Source organism: Petaurus breviceps, unplaced genomic scaffold, assembly GCF_028583685.1.
Source record: "Petaurus breviceps papuanus isolate PSGF00001 unplaced genomic scaffold, PetGlider_PUasm1.0 186, whole genome shotgun sequence".
Lineage (NCBI taxonomy): Eukaryota > Metazoa > Chordata > Mammalia > Diprotodontia > Petauridae > Petaurus > Petaurus breviceps.
Window position 1 is genome coordinate 49,923,443 of NW_027185798.1, and position 16,091 is coordinate 49,939,533.

The window sequence follows — 16,091 nt, forward strand, 5'->3', positions numbered from 1 at the left end:
CAGCGAATGTTTTAGCAGCTTTCCATCTGGAGGAGAGCAAAAGAGATAAAAGCTTTCTGTGCTGTAATTTGGGAAACAAAATGATCCCTCTTGCAATAATTAGATACGCAGACACATACAGGATGGGCCTTGATGATTGTCCTGGTAGTTAGATGGTGGCCCCAGGGAAGCAAGATCTTTAAAAGGTTTCTCAGAGTTGGTGAATACAGAGGAAGCATTTATCAAGAAGTGTGATCTAGTGGGAAGCTTACAGGACTTGGAGTCAGGAGGTCATGGTTCACATTCTCCTTACCCAGTCACTGTGGCCAAATCTGTTTCTTCACACTCAGTTTCTTTATCTGTAAAATAGGGGTGATGGTGCTTGTGCTATCTTATTCCTATGATTGTTATGAGGAAAATATTTTGTAACTATCACAGCATTGTAGAAGTGTGAATTATTATTATTTTGTTGTTAACATTGTTATTATCATAACATCTAGCAGATTTGCAATGTGAAGGAAATATTTTTAAAGTCCTTTCACTGCTCATTCTGTGGTCCAATTTACAGTTACTTTTCTCCCAGGTGAAAATAAAACAGTCCTGAGAAATTAGTTGCTGAAGTTTCAATGACTAGGAACATCTATGAGCTTGGAATTATCAGGAAATTAGATTGAGGGGTACTGTATTCCTAAAGATTATGAAGAGGACAGCCCCAAAAAACCATGAGTATAAGGGATTCAGGTTTTCATTTTCTAGAAGATACATATTATGGATATTGTGACAGATACATATTGTGAAGTACCTGGAGATAAAATTAACAGCAACAATAATAATGCTAAGGAATAATAATTTATACATTTAAGAAGGAAAATGTAAGAGCAATTAAAATATCCCATCATCTATGTGGGGAAATTGAACACGGGGGACATTAATTAATAGGTCATCAGATTTTTAATCATCTGGTTTGTATAATAATAAATGTTGTGAAGAGTTTTATGTTTGATTGATAGGGTCATATATTTAGAGATTTAAAAAAACGTTAGAGGCCTTTAATTGAATCCTATACTTTATAGATAAGGAATTGAGGGCAAGAGAAGCTAAGAGATTTGTCTAAGTCGGTACAACCAGTAAGAATCTGCAGCAGAACTGGGAGCCTGATATTCCTTTCTTCAAATACCACACTAGCTCGGGGTGGGGAACCTTCGACCTCGAGGCCACGTGTGGTCCTCTGGGTCCCCAAGTGTGGGCCACCCCTGCTCTAGCCACTATAGAACGCTGCCTCTCAGAAGCTAACTTCCTTCATTCGTGGACTTTGGAGATAAGAGACAAGGGGTGCTTATATTATAATTTGACCAGTATAGCTTTTAACTTTGTCTCATGTGACATTTTTATCAATAGAATTGGAAAAAAATGGTTGAGGTCATATTACTCTCAGGTGAGTATACATCATACTGAAGCTGTCTCATCAACAAGTTGGAGTAGAATGGACTGAACTTACCAAACGTTATCTTAGGGCAGGGAGAGGTATAGTATTAGAGTTGATCTTAATACTTTCATTCGTGAACCGGGCAACAAAATTTAGGAAATTCTTAATAAAAATAAGGGTGATATCATTTTGGGCCATTTTAAGTATCTAAAATCATGATAGCTAACATTTACACAGCACCCACTATGCTGAGTACTTTACAAATATTACATCATTTGATCTCTGCAACAGTAAAGTGTTGAGGAAACTGAGGCAGATAGATTTTAAATGACGTGCTAGGTCACTGCTTTTAAAAGACAGAAATGGAAACAAATTTGACAATTTAGACAAATGGTCCATCAAATATGGAAGATAGATAGAGAACTGAAACTCAGGAGAGACTGTGGATATATCTGTAATCTGTTTGAACTTGGGAAAGTCACTTGATTTTAATGGGCCTGATTTTCCAGATTTGTAAGGGGAGAAGGTTGTACTAGATAGCATCTAAGGCTTTCCAGATTTAGAATGATATGCTTATCTAAACTGGGGAGTCATCTACCAAAAAAAGTTCTAGGGAGAAAATAAATATAGAGAAGAGGGTCAAGAATATGGCCTTTAGGAACATGCAAATTTAGGGTGCAGGAGTATAGTCAATCAGAAAAAAGAAACTGGGCAGTAACCAGATTGCTGTTTGTCTTTGTTTTCTAAGAGGATCAGTGGCATCACAGGTGATGTCTTGACTTGTGGGTAAATTGGATTTAAGTGAGGCAGAGTTGCACAAATTCGTCAGCCTCACTCTTTCAGAGTCATCAAAGTCCAGTGACTAGACAAAAGTCAAGACAACTGGTGATGGTCCAGGATGCAACGGATAGCTGGCATCTTTGATGTCAGTGGAATGAGAAGATGAGAATAAATTGTTCCAATGGTCATGAAGGTTTATAGGTAAGAGAAGAATAGTGTCACAAGTTAAGGAAGGAGAGACGAATCAAGAAATCAGGGGTAATATACGCAATATGTAGTGGATGAGAATAGAATAAAGTCAACTCAGGAAGTTAAAAGGGGATATTGGAGAAAGCAGTTTCAGTCAAATCATGAGGTCAGATTATAGATTGCCATGATTTGAGGAGTAAATAGGTGGTGATAGAGTAGAGGTAGCAATTGTAGGTTTATCTTCTTAAAAGTATAGCAGGAAAAGGGAAAAAGTGATATACCTTAAGGGCTAGATGGTGACTCGGGGGAGGAAAATGAGAGACATTCTCACATGATTAGGAATCAGGAAAGTATTGGGCAGATGGAGGAGAAATACATGAGAGAAAGAGATGGAATAAAAGTGGAGAAAATTCCAAATGGAGATAAAGAACTGGAATGAAGGCTTAACACGACAAAAGAAGAAAGCTACTTCTTATCCTGTAGCGAAGGAGAAGATTGTTGAAGACATACAAAAGATTGTGATGTGTGGAGGATGGGAGAAGAGGGAGTTTCATGATGCATAGTCTCAATTTTCTCAGGATAGTAGGCAGAGGCATCATCAGCTGAGAGAAAGGAGAGCCAAGGCATAATTTAGGGCTTGAGGAGAGAGGAGAATGTTTGAATAGCTGCTGTGGAGAGTGATAGGGAGTCATTCAGAGATAAAGAAAAGAATTGTCACGTACAAGTGAGGGCCTAATTGCTTGTCCTGCCTCCCTAACAGGGTGGTTAAAAGTATCAAATGGGATAATGTATGAGAAAAAAGGTTTGAACACTGTAAAGTACTATATAAATATAAGATATTGTTCATATACCCCTTTAATCTCTTGTACTGCATGAAATCTCTATTACAGCTTTGGGACTAGGAACTGGGCCTCAGCTTCCTAGATATGTTCTGAATGGGTACATATGCTTGGGAATATAACATGCAAGATAACCTGAATACATTTTGAAGCCAAAGTTTCAGTTTAAAGAAACCTTACAAGTCCCTGATTCCCGTATTTTGGCCAAGATAAATTAAATGACCAATCCAAGTGGACAGAAGCATAGGATATAAGAGCTGGAAGAGGCCATTTAGCCTAACCTATACATAAAAGGAAACCGTACCCCAATGTCCTTGATCATCCAGCCTCATCTAGAAGCCCTACCAGGACAGGAAACCCACCACCTCTTAAGGCAGCCCATTTCCTTTCTGGACAGCCCTGTTAGGAAGGTTTTCCTCATATCAAGGCTAAACTTCCTTTTTTTCCCACCACTTCTGCTCATTATTCCTGGTTCTGCCATCTGAGGTCAAGTAAAACATATCAAATACCTCATCCACATTGTATCCACCACCCACCTGAAATTTTCTCTCCTCTCCTGAAGTTAAACAACTGTAGGTCTTCAACTGTTGCTTTTATGAAGGACTCGAGGTCCTTCCCCATCTTTATGGCTTTCTTCTGGTCACTCTCCGGCATAAAAATGTCATTAAAATGTGGTGCCCAGAATTGAATACAATATTCCAGATGAGTCTCTGGGAAAGCATAGTAGAATGGGGCTATCACCTCTCTATTTTTGAAAACTGTGTCTCTCAGTACAGCAATAGTCAAGTACTATCTATTTGATGGCAGACCACATAGTTATTTAGTTACAGAATTGGGATTAGAAACCACATTATAAATTAATTTGTACTCTGTCGTTTTGTTTTTTTTAATCTTACAAGCCAATATAATTTTGATGTCCTAATATTAAGAGGTAATATAGTAAACTAGATATAGATATGACATCCTACTTGGGGGGCCATATTATAAATAGATATGACATCCTATTTGGGGGGACATGTCTAAATAGAATATTGGCAAACTTGAGGACATCTTGAGGGAAGTGAAGAAGAAAATTGGTAAAAGCAACCAATGCTGTTGATCAGAGAAAAGAGAAGACTGGTGAACTATACAATTACAGGATTTTGGAACTAGAAGGGATATTAGCATCAGTCACCCATTCCCTTTGTTTTATATGTATTAAAGGCCAGAGAGGCCAAAGTCACACAGAAAATTAGTATCCGAGCTAAGACTAGGAGAGAGTGCAGTTATCTTTCTGTCAGGGTGGGACTCCAAGTGGGCTAATCATTGTAACAGACTGTTAATTCTTCAATAACATCATGCTGCTCTTTTCAACTTCTGTTATGTCAAACACCAAACTAAGACAAAGCAGGACAAGGTATATAGAGGGATATTTCAGCTAAGGCTTAGGAATCATAACTGTTAGTGCTATTCAGCACTGGAATGGGGCCTCAAAAATATTGGACTTCCCACCTCTGGATGTATTCTGGGATTGGATAAAAAGACTTGGTATTTCTAAAGCATTTTAAGGTTAAAAAGGTTCTTTAAATGTTTGGTTTTATTTGTTTTTTATAATAAACATGTGAGGTTAGTTGTGTAATTTGCAGCAGAGGACACTAAGACTAAGAAAGTTTAACTCTGCTAGGATCATACAGAGTGTAAATTATATTTTTCCTGGTCTTTCCAATTTCAACTGTACTACCCTTCTATCCACTACTCTTCACTGCCTGGTCAAGGGTAACTGTCTACCAGGACACTGGATGTAAGATTTCTTTTTTATGTAGGAATTTAAACAAGCTGACTCTAAGGTTTTTTCAACTGTAATATTCTGTTGGTTATTTCTACCTTGTTGAGAAATGAGATATTGTCAGGCCCTTATTACATACTTGCAGAACTTTTGATCTCTACATTTAAAAAATGTTCATAAAAATTTTAGAAGAAAAAGAGTAGCTGCAAATAATGCAAATACAGTTAAATGTATAGGAGTTGTGGTCTTTAAAGCTAAGTAATCTAATAATGAACTTCAGGAATTTGAAAGATTAGTTTTAGGTCATTGACCAATTGTCCTCTCCCCCTAATGATCAAGAGAACAAGAAAAAATATGGTTAAATTCCCATGAAAGATTTGGCTATAGTGACTTTATTATCAGGGAACATTTATAGAGTTAGGAAAAAGAAACTGAAGAAAAGGCCCAGGACAAGATAACAGCTCTAAAGAGGTCCATACTGGTGGACTTGACCATCATTTTGTGCTCCACACTGATGGACTTGACCATTGCTCAGAAGACTTGCCCTCTTCCCTTCAGTTAATACAAATTAGAAAACAGAGCTTCAGTGTGCCCTGAAGGGAAAGGCTGTTCAACACTCCCCAGAGAGTTTTAAATACTGGGTTCAAAAACTGGTCAGAAAAGGGGTTAGGCATGCAACCACACAGGGGTTTTACTAAATGACCCCTTGAGAACCCTTTCAGCTCCAGCAAGTTTTTGATTCCCAGCCATTGAAGGCTTGTTGGGCCTCTATTAAAAAAGAGACAAACAAATAAGTAAATCCATCCTAAAAAATGAACATATGTACTCAAAAGGGCTTTAACTAAACTAATTCCATGAGCTGGGCTGTCAGTTTTTCTTGTTCACAAAAAGAAAAAAAAAATACCCTTATGGAGTGGAGAACTTTTTTTTGTTGTTGTTTTACCTTTTGAAGATTCATCTTTCCTTGCCTTGTAAGGATTTTATCATAATTTCATGCCCCTATACTTTGTGGTTTATTACTTGTCCTATTACTTTTTTTTTTAAAGCAATCAGGGTTAAGTAACTTGCCCAAGGTTACACGGCCAGTTATTTTGTGTGGGTGTTAGGTATCTGAGGCCAGAATGGCTCCCTGGTCCTCCCGACTCCAGGGCCAGGGCTCTTACTCTCTGTGCCACCTGGCCACCCCCTATTACTCTTATATTTAACTTAATAGGTTTCTAGTTTCTGTAATATTCATTTTTAATTTATTTTTTAAAGTTTTGACTTTTTTACACCTGCTGCTTTGAAGCTGATAGCAACATCCTGAGCCTGGCCTTTTGCTGTTGGGTTTTTCAACTTCTCACTTAATAGCAGTATCTGCCACCTCCCAGTTGCTAAATAGCTTTTTTTTCAACAAATGGGGCACCTTCCCAAGCTTTCCTTTTCTTCCTATTTGAACAAGGTGAACCTCTGGTTTTTGGAGCTAATCGGCCCATCCAGACAGCTGGGCCATTTATTCTGGATGGTACTCCCTTTGCTTCCTGGAGCTTTCAAACACCCATCTTCCCACTAATGTGCATGGGATTGAATTACTTGCCCTGCAATTAGTTGTAATAGGCATTTTGGTGGGAGTCTTATAAACACAAAGGCAGGGGGTGCTGTCATTTCTAGGTCTCCTTTTCCTCCCCAGAGTGTGACAGTCATATTTTTTTAATTCAAATGTTGTCTTTAATGATATGATCAAGGTTACAATGTAACCTCAACAGGTTTGTGTGTGTGTGTGTGTGTGTGTGTGTGTGTGTGTGTGTGTGTGTGGTTGTTTTGGGGGGAAGAGTCTGGTTTTGTAATTTTATCTATGTAGGGAACTCCCAGAATGGAGGCACTTTTCACTGATGGAGCAACCACTCTACAATTTATTGTTTTTCAGGGTTCCCAGAGGGAGGGATTAAGCTGTATGCCTGTGGGGGTCAGAGGAAAGATGTGAATTTAGGTCTTGACTTCAAGAGACTGGCATTCTGTCCACTAAGAAACAACCAGGGTCTGAAGAACAGTCAGTCAGTCCTATCACTGGGCTAATTTAAGCTGTAGTTCAGTTCTGAGGGGGGCAGAAATGTGTGGTGTACATCTGTCTTTAATGTCACTAACACAAGAGCAGGCAAAGGGGATTTCAACCTCAGGTCTGTGAACTTGGTTTAAAAAAATTTTTTTTTTTATGACTGTATTTCAATATAATTGGTTTCCTCTGAAATCCTATTTCCTCTGTTTTGTAAATTTAAAATCATTATTCTGAAAAAAAAAAAGGGTTCATAGATTTCATCAGACTGGCAAAAAGGTCTGTGACATGGAAAAGTTTAACAACCCCTGCCTAGAGGATTTGGGGGGACAAAGATGGATTAGACTAAAGCAGGACCTTGGGTAGGAGCAAAAGAGCTTATTTCATTCCTAAACTGAGGTTTCAAGAAAATAATGCTTTATTTACTTAGTTGTTTTTTTTTTTTAATGCCCCTGTGATTTCAGTCCTTTTGAAGGAAGTTGAGTGGGGACAGATGGGACAGATCAGAAGGTCCTGAACGGAGAACTGACTGATGGGTTTTTGCAAAGGGCTAAAACTGAAGCCCAGTGTTCATGTGCCCTTTGCAAGGGAAGGGCTCTATCCACACAGTGAGAAGGAAATAAGTACCGTATCTTAGATTATTTCACACTAACAATGTCATTACTGAGCAAATCTACTCACAGGTGTTGGCCGTGCCTTTGGGGATGGGGAGGTACGAGCCGGGGCTCCAAGGTCTGCCCTGATAATTCTTCTTGCATTTCCCACAGTCGGGGCCTGTAGTGTTGTGCTCACACTCACAAGACAATTTATTGTTGTCAAAGACACACACAGTGGCGTGAAGGTTACACTTGCACCTAGCAAAGAAGAGACAAGGGCGTCATTTCAAGTCAAGGTGTCATTTTAGCAGCCAATATGGCTCCACTCAACTACCCCTTTTAGTAATAGACATTTCCTCTACTTGTGGGAATGGGGATGGGGGGGATAAAACACCCTCTCAGGCAGCACTTCCAAGTTGGTGTCTACAGTTACGAATACCTTACGTTACAGGCGTATAGATTTAAAGCCTGAAGATCCTTAGAAAGGATCTACTCCAATCTCCTCATTTTATAATGAGGAACCTGAAGAAAATTTAAGGAATCTGCCCAAGTTCAAAGATAAAATCAGTGGCAGCACCAGGATTTGAACCTGGTTTTCTTATTCCAAATCCACCATCCTTTCCACTTCATCTGACTTAAAATGTTTCTAGGTTTACTCATGCCTGATTTAGGGGGCACAAGGAAAGCAATGACATCATTTAGATTCAGCAAACCTGGGAGATGGATTGTCCATGATTATTCTGAGGTTTTTTTTTTTTATCAATATAAGTTAAATTGGATATTCAAACATTATTATAGATTAAAAAAAAACCAATAACACGAAACAGTCAATAAACCCAGAATGTTGTCATTCCAGGCTCTGGGGAGGAAACTGAGTCCTGGAATTCTCTTTGCAGAAATGTTTCACTTCTCTGTGAGGTCTCAGATTCATACAATGGACTCAGAATCTGGCTTCCTAGCTGGACAAAGGGGGCAGATGCAGAGGGCTCCAGAAATTCAGGGATTTACTCTGAAAGAAAATGCTTAGAACCCCGGAAAATCAAGACATAAGCGGTGCATACTTTTGGGAGTCTTTAGCAAAGGTCCTGCCTTTTCTCCCATGAGCAAGCTGGTGATATATGAGCAGTAACAATGGAATATGCAATTCTCACAGAAATGTTACTATATCTAACATCTTTGACTCTAAAAATTGCAAAGGCCAACTTGCTATTTGTTGAGGCAGCAGGCCATAAATTGCACCTCACCGAGTGGTTGGCCAACTGTTCTGAAAAAAAGAAAACCACATTTTACTGAATTATAGAGACCGGGGGTCAGAATAATGAGTGTGTGTATAGATGTGTATGTGGAGAAAGGAAGATGCAGCTGTATCTTTGCATTTGTGAAAACAGGTGCTCTTAAGGGAATAAAAAATACCCAGGACTGTCAGGGCCAGAAACGAAAATGATTACTGGATTTTTTAAATTCATTTTTTCTCTTTCTCATAGGAATCTAGGTCACTGTCAGAGTAGAAATCCGAGTTTCGTATAGACAAAGCTATGTGTTTCCCCCTCCCCCCTCCCAGTAGATGCTGTGGATTTGGAAACAGCAACATCTCTTAGTAATCTGGCAAATGAGGCTATCTATCAAGTCCTGGAGTAGATTTCTTTAATGACTCCCCTCCTGGGGCCCTGCCACCTGCTCAGAACACTGACCAGTAGCTACCAGCATGGAGCACATGCCCAGGCTAAGAATATTGCTGAGGCCTGAGTCACAGCTGCCAAGCTGACTTGTAACTAAAAGGAAGAGGACCTTCAGTGGTTATCTACCCACTCTTTGCTCCCTTGGGTAAAACCTAAGCTGCAGCTTTTTTAAGGGTCTGCTGGAAGTCACCATTCACTAGATGCATCCTGTCTACTGTTTGGTGATGAAATCTAACAGGCTGCAATGGTGCCATTTAAATAATACTCACTCTGTTTGGAAATGGAATCAACACTCTACAAAAATAACATTTTCAAAAGTCATTTTTAAACATGCCTGAAGGAAAGAGTTCTCTCTCCCTGTGAGTGTTATACTTGTATGTAACAGAGAGACAGCTAGACGGAGGGACAGAGACAGGCAGAGACAGAGATGGATACAAACAGACAGAGAGACAGGGACATAAACAGAGTGGATGATGAGGAAGAGAGAGAGAGAGAGAGAGAGAGAGAGAGAGAGAGAGAGAGAGAAGAGGGACAGAGAGAGACAGAGAAAGGCAGAGACAGAGAGAGACAGAGACAGGTGATCAAATAGACAATGTTCAGGAATAAGTTGGATCTCGAAACTCTGTGTTGCATGTAATAAAAATTTCTCTCTAGTCAACACTGCCTCCCATAATTTCCTATATAGCTCTGTCTGTGACTGAAATCCTAGGGGTAGAATCACAGGTTATGATAATTTAGCATCCTATTTGAAGCTGAAATTCCCCAATGAGGAGAAAGCAGTTTAACCCCAAAGGATTTACTTGAGACATATTTAGAGTCAAAAGATAAAACACTAATATAAATAGAATTCTGTATGTAACTGCTAATGTTATTTCTACTCTGGTAAATGTTTAGAGGTGTTACCAGTATATTCCATTCTGTAACTGACAGGGGTGTAAGAACTCTCATTCTTCCTACTCTTTGCTAAACCAAAGTCAAAACCAAGCCACAGTTTGCTTTCCACCACCTTCACGAATCTTTCCATGTCCTCTCCAGGCATACACTGATTTCCCACTTCTAAAGCCCACCAGCTACCTAGCACTTGTGAGTTATAAGCAACTTTAAAACCCTTAAGGTCATAGATTTAGAGTCAGAAATGACTAGAGCTCATTTAGTATAGACCCTTGATTCTACTGATGAGGAAAATAAAACCGAGAAAGGTGAAACGATGTATGATAAGGTCATGTGGATATTAAATTGAAGAGGCAGGATTAGAACCCAGGTTTCCTCTTGGTTTGTAACCTTAAAAAAAAGATAATCCTACTGCAGAAATCACCATTATTATTTCCTTTTATTTATTATAACACTTTGATCCTAAGAACATTGATAGAGAGTTGGGAAGGATCTTATAGGTCACCTCCTTCACATTTTTCATTTTAAAGATCAGGAAGCTGAAGCCAGAGAGGTTAATTAATGTGAACAAAAGCACACAGTAAATGATAAAGTCACCCAGGTCTCCTGGCTCCAAATCTTCCACACTCTTCACTCTACCATGCTATATTCACTGGGACTCAGTCATCTGACTTTTCAACAGAGATGAGGAAAAGAAGGCCCAAGAAAGAGAGAGGGATGATGGGGCAGTGTGAAATGTAAAATGAGGGGGTTGGCCAATTGTATGCTCCCTCCTAATTCTAACTATAACTCCCAAGTAGCTCACTCTGGCTCCTGATGAGAGTCGATTGTTAAATTTCCAGGGTGAGAATTCAGCCAACACTACAATTCAGTGCTTAATTTATTGTCTTCCTGGTTGTTTAGACTTGAGAAAGTGATGAATGGACAAAATAATAATGCTGTTTAAACTTTTGGATATATTTGAGAGTTGATTGATAAGCTTTTAGCAGCACACTCCTGCCCCTAAGTAATGTTTGCTAGAAGCTTACAAAATGAATTGTTTCTAGCAGCTAGACTGCTAAACTGTGACTCTAAGTCTCTGGTCTCCAAGAAAGGGCATTTTGTTATTTAGTTGTGTCCAACTCTTTGTGACCCCATTTGGAATTTTCTTGGCAAAGATACTGGTGTGGTTAGCCATCTCCTTCTCCAGCTCATTTTATACAGATGAGAAACTGAGACAAACAGAGTTAAGTGACTTGCCCAGTGTCACACAGGTAGTACCTACCTGAGGCTAGATTTGAACTTAGGAAGATGAGTCTTCCTGACTCCAGGCATGGAACTCTATCTACTTCACCACTTACCTGTCCTAAGAAAGGATTATAAACTACTCATTTCTTTTTTTCTTTTTCTTTGCTTTTTTTTAGGGGGGGGGGGATGTCAGGGCAATTGGGGTTAAGTGACTTGCCCAAGGTCACACGGCTAGTAAGTGTTAATAAGCGTCTGAGGTCACATTTGAACTCAGGTCCTGACTCCAGGGCCGGTACTCTATTCACTGTGCCACCTACCCTCCCTGACTATTTTTACTTCTATGCCTCACTGATTCTATTATCTCTCATCATTGTTTGGGTACTTGCTATCTGACAAGACTATTGAATTGGTGTATGTGTGTGTGTGTGTGTGTGTGTGTGTGTGTGTGTGTATGACAGAGACAGAGATAGATTACAGAGAGAGACAAAGATATACAAGAAGAGATATTTAATCAGATTGTAAACTCCTTGAAAAAGGTGATGAAACTTAGACTCCTTTCTATCCTATATAAGTTCTGGCCACATAACAAGTACATCACATAAAATAATAGAACCGAATACCCCAAGGTCTCCTATGGAAAATGAAACTTGTCCTTGAATTTTAGGTACAAAAGCCACCTAGTATGAAGTCCACAGATTCTCCAGAGATGGGTGAGATGTCAGAAACCTAATTCAATTCAAATCCATCCTAAAAGGATTTTCCAGCTGCCTGACATCTGAAATTTGACAATTATGTAAAAGAAATGTTTGGATGCTCATAAGTATAGCATAGGGGCATAAAAAGGTTTATAGGAGGAAAAAAAAGAGAAACACAAATCATTTATTGATTTCAGGTTCTCTATGTATTGCTTGCATCTCAATGAATATTTAATTCAATTGGAAGGAATACAGGATTGTATATTTAGAACTAGATGGGGATGTTCTGCCACCTAGTCCAATTCCCCTATTTTACAGATGAGGAAACCAAGGTTTAGGAAGGCTATGATTTGCCCCAAATGAAAGTCAATTAATAAAGCATCTGTTATGTCCCTACAGTGTGCCAGGATTTGTGTGAAGCACTGGAGATACAAATGCAAAGATGGAAATAATCCCTACACTCAAGGAACTTCATATAGGCAGCAAGTGATATTTGAATTTAGGGATTATGACCCCACAGAACACTCATTCCATTGACCAATCTACAATCTTCCTGGCAATATGCTGGGTGTTATAGAGGATACAAAGGTACCTTAGGTTTCAGGTTCTCTGGTTTCAGGAAATTTATTCACATTGGGGGAGGCAAACTAGACACACATGAAAGCAGTAGGACCTGTTGGTAGATTTTCCAGCCTGAAGTCTTTCCCCACTCTAACCCATCCTCCAGCCACAAAAGGGATTTACCTCAAGCACAGGTCCAAATATGTCAAGTCCCTACTCAAGAAACTGGAGTGGTTCCCTATCCCCTCTAGGATCAAATACAAAATTCTCTGGAGTTCAGACCTTCATAACCTATCCTCTCCCTCACTTTTCCTTAGTCTTCTCATATGCTATTCCCTGGCCACATACTCTTAAATCCAGTGACACTGGTCTCCTTGTTAATTCCTGAACAAGACACTCCATCTCTCAGGTCTGGACTTTTTCCTCTGGCTGTTCCCTATTCCTGGAAAGCTCTCCTCCATCATTCCCACTTCCTGCCTTCCCTGACTTTCTTGAAGTCCCTAGTAAAATACCAGGTTCTATAGGAAGCCTTTCCTAACCCCTTTTAATTCTAATGTCTCATCCCTCTATTAATGATTTCCTATTTATCTTGTATTTATTGTATTTAGCTTGTTTGCATATATTTGCTTGCTACTTGCCTCCCCCCATTAGATGGTAAGCTCCTTGGGAACAGGGATTGTCTTTTGGCTCTTTGTATCCCTAGCATTTAGCACAGCCCCTGGCATGTAAATAGATGCTTCATAAATGCTTACTGACTGGCAAGACAAAACATGACTACATGTGTGTATGGGCTAAGACAGGGGTGGGGAACCTGCAGCCTTGAGGCCACATGTGGCCTTCTAGGTCCTTAGCTGCAGTCTCTTGACTGCAGGTTTTACAGAATGAATCCTTTTATCAAGGGGATTTGTTCTGTGAAGGTTGGAATCAGTCAAAGGGTCGCACTTGAGGACCAAGAGGGCCACAAGGCTGCAGGTTCCCCACCCCTGGAAAAGATTTACAAGGAACCTCAAAAATCTTTTGGACTAACTCCTTCACTTTATAAAGTTACTAAGATTTAGCAAGGGGCAGTGACTTACCCAAGGTCACAAAGGGAGTACGGTCAGAAATTGAACCCAAGTCCTCAGACTCCAGATCTAGTGCTTTTTCTGAAATACTACATTGCTTAAGGCAAGATGTGGTGTGGGAAGCCAAAAACAGTGAATTTTCAAGGTTGGCTTCATGGAGGAGGAGGAGGAACATGAGATGGGTCTGAAGGAAATAAATACGGGGAAAGAGTTGGGAAGACTACTCAGAATGGAACAGGTGAAACCTATAGGCAAAAGTGACCATGGTGTGTTAGGGGAGCCCAAGAAAGCTGCACACTTCTTCCCTTACAGCCCATCAGTATAAGAACCAGAAAATGTCTTGATTTTACTCTTGAAGGTTAGTGGCTTCCTCTGGTTATCTTCATATTGGGAGAACTCCAATTAATTAAACTTTGGGGGTGCAGGGACTTTCTTGGGCACTAAACCAAGGCGTGATTTCTAAAGAAACTTTATCTGCTGACAAAGCCTGGTTTCCAGGTTCACTTTCTCAGGCACTGTGATGACTGCCCGTGTCAGAGCTGAGCATGTGAAAGTGGACACCAAGGTTCTACAATATTGCTCTATATTTAGAAATGTTCTCCTTCCATTTTCCACAGCTCAGTTGATTGTCATCATCCTATTCTGATCACACACTGAAATCTTTTATTGAAAGCATTCATTGGGTGTTTTTTTCCCTTCTCTCCAGTGGGAGAGAATGGATTTTGCAATGCTAGAGATTGCTTCTAATTTCCTAGCTTGATAAAGCCTGCTCTTATGTGGGTGGAGGGTAAATCCGTTCAGCTGGTCCCTTGTCTTTGACAGGTACATTATTCAGTCACATGACTATCATTTCCCCAGGCACACAATTCAGGAAAGAAAACCCACTCTGGAATTCCTGCCCTAGGATACTAAGTTGGGCTTGGAGTCAGGAAGACCTGAATTCAAATTTGACCTTAGATAATCACTAGCTGAGTGACTTTGGTGAAGTCACTTAACCTCTGTTTACCTCAGTTTCTTTCAACTATAAAATGGATGTAATAATAGCATCTACATCATAGGATTGCTGTGAGAATCAAATGAGATAATATTTGTAACAGTGTTTAGCACAATGCCCAGCACATAGTAGGTATCTATTCCTTCCTCTCCTCCTTTCTGATTGATGAGTATAACTCTGTGGTCCATCACATTTAGCCAGGAATCACCATGCTTCATATTCCTTCTCAGCTATTTTCTTCCCATCCACTCGGCCTACCACTGTAGGCAAGTATTATTGAACCTTTTCACCTGTCCTATAACTTGGTCCTATCTGCATATATTTCAGTTCTGAAGCAATAATCGAATTAATAATTCCATTCCTCTGGGAAGGGATATACTATCAGCTCTGCTTACCATTCCTGTGACTTCCCAAAATAAAAACATTAGTCTTGAGCTTCTACCTCCCTCTATGAGTTCATAGCATCATGAGATAATAGATTTAGAGCTGGAAAGTGTGCTGGAGAAGTCAAGTGACTTATCCAAGGTTACATGACTAATAATTCTCAGAGCCCAGATTTGACTAACTCATCACTGCTGACTCCCTGTGTTAAAATGAAAGGTCCTAGAGACCAGGGACTACACACTACTTTTGTATTTGTATTTCAAGTGCTTCACACAGTGTATGGCACATGGCACATAATGCATGCTTTTCATTCATTCATTTACTCACACCTATGTGGTGCAGCGCTAAGAGGGTAAGATGGGCCATTTTTTTTATTTCTAGCCCTGATATTTCTCAACTTTATAATAATGGATATATCTCTGTAATGGGAATGTAAAATTTTAAGATCTTCCCTGCCCCTAGGCTAAAGTGCACCTGGAGCCTGTGGTGGGAGGCTTGTTTTTTCAGTAGATACTTTGTGATTGGCCAGTGGGTCAAGAAAGTTGTTACATTCTCTGAGCCAGGAGAAGGCTATATAAGCCCTGATGTGAGGCTTTGTTTAGGGGGCTCACTTTGAGAAGTGTTCTGTGATTTGATCTGGATTCTGGGAAGCCGTTGTTGAGAGCCCCTCCTGGGCTTTGAAAAACCCAGATGTTGATTTGGTATGGATGTAATGGTTGGACAGTTTGGAAATCTGTCTACTTGATCTGTTTCTCTGTCTTGATAATTCTGTCTGTGTGCTCTGAAGTTCGGGGTACTGACCTTTTTCCCCCTGAACTAGGTAAACGATGCATATGTTTGACTGATTGGGGTGGGCTTGTTGGCCCATTTTGAGATGCTTTCCTTTATCAGGGCAGATCTGGGAGCCTGTATTGGCAGCGACCCTGGGGACACTGGGGTGCTTGCTGTTACAATCTCTCAGCCTTAGTTTCCCTGTCTGTAAAATGGACC

At 39.9% G+C, this 16,091-nt stretch overlaps 1 protein-coding gene across 7 annotated transcripts in view; it reads right to left on the bottom strand.

The window, feature by feature from the left end:
* NTNG1 (netrin G1) overlaps positions 1-16,091 on the bottom strand; it is a 433,521-nt gene that overhangs the window by 96,195 nt on the left and 321,235 nt on the right. For all 7 annotated transcript variants that reach the window (XM_069090496.1, XM_069090499.1, XM_069090500.1 and 4 more), the window contains exon 4: positions 7,692-7,864. In XM_069090496.1, the coding sequence (XP_068946597.1) occupies positions 7,692-7,864 (173 nt within the window). The remainder of the gene's footprint in view (positions 1-7,691; positions 7,865-16,091) is intronic.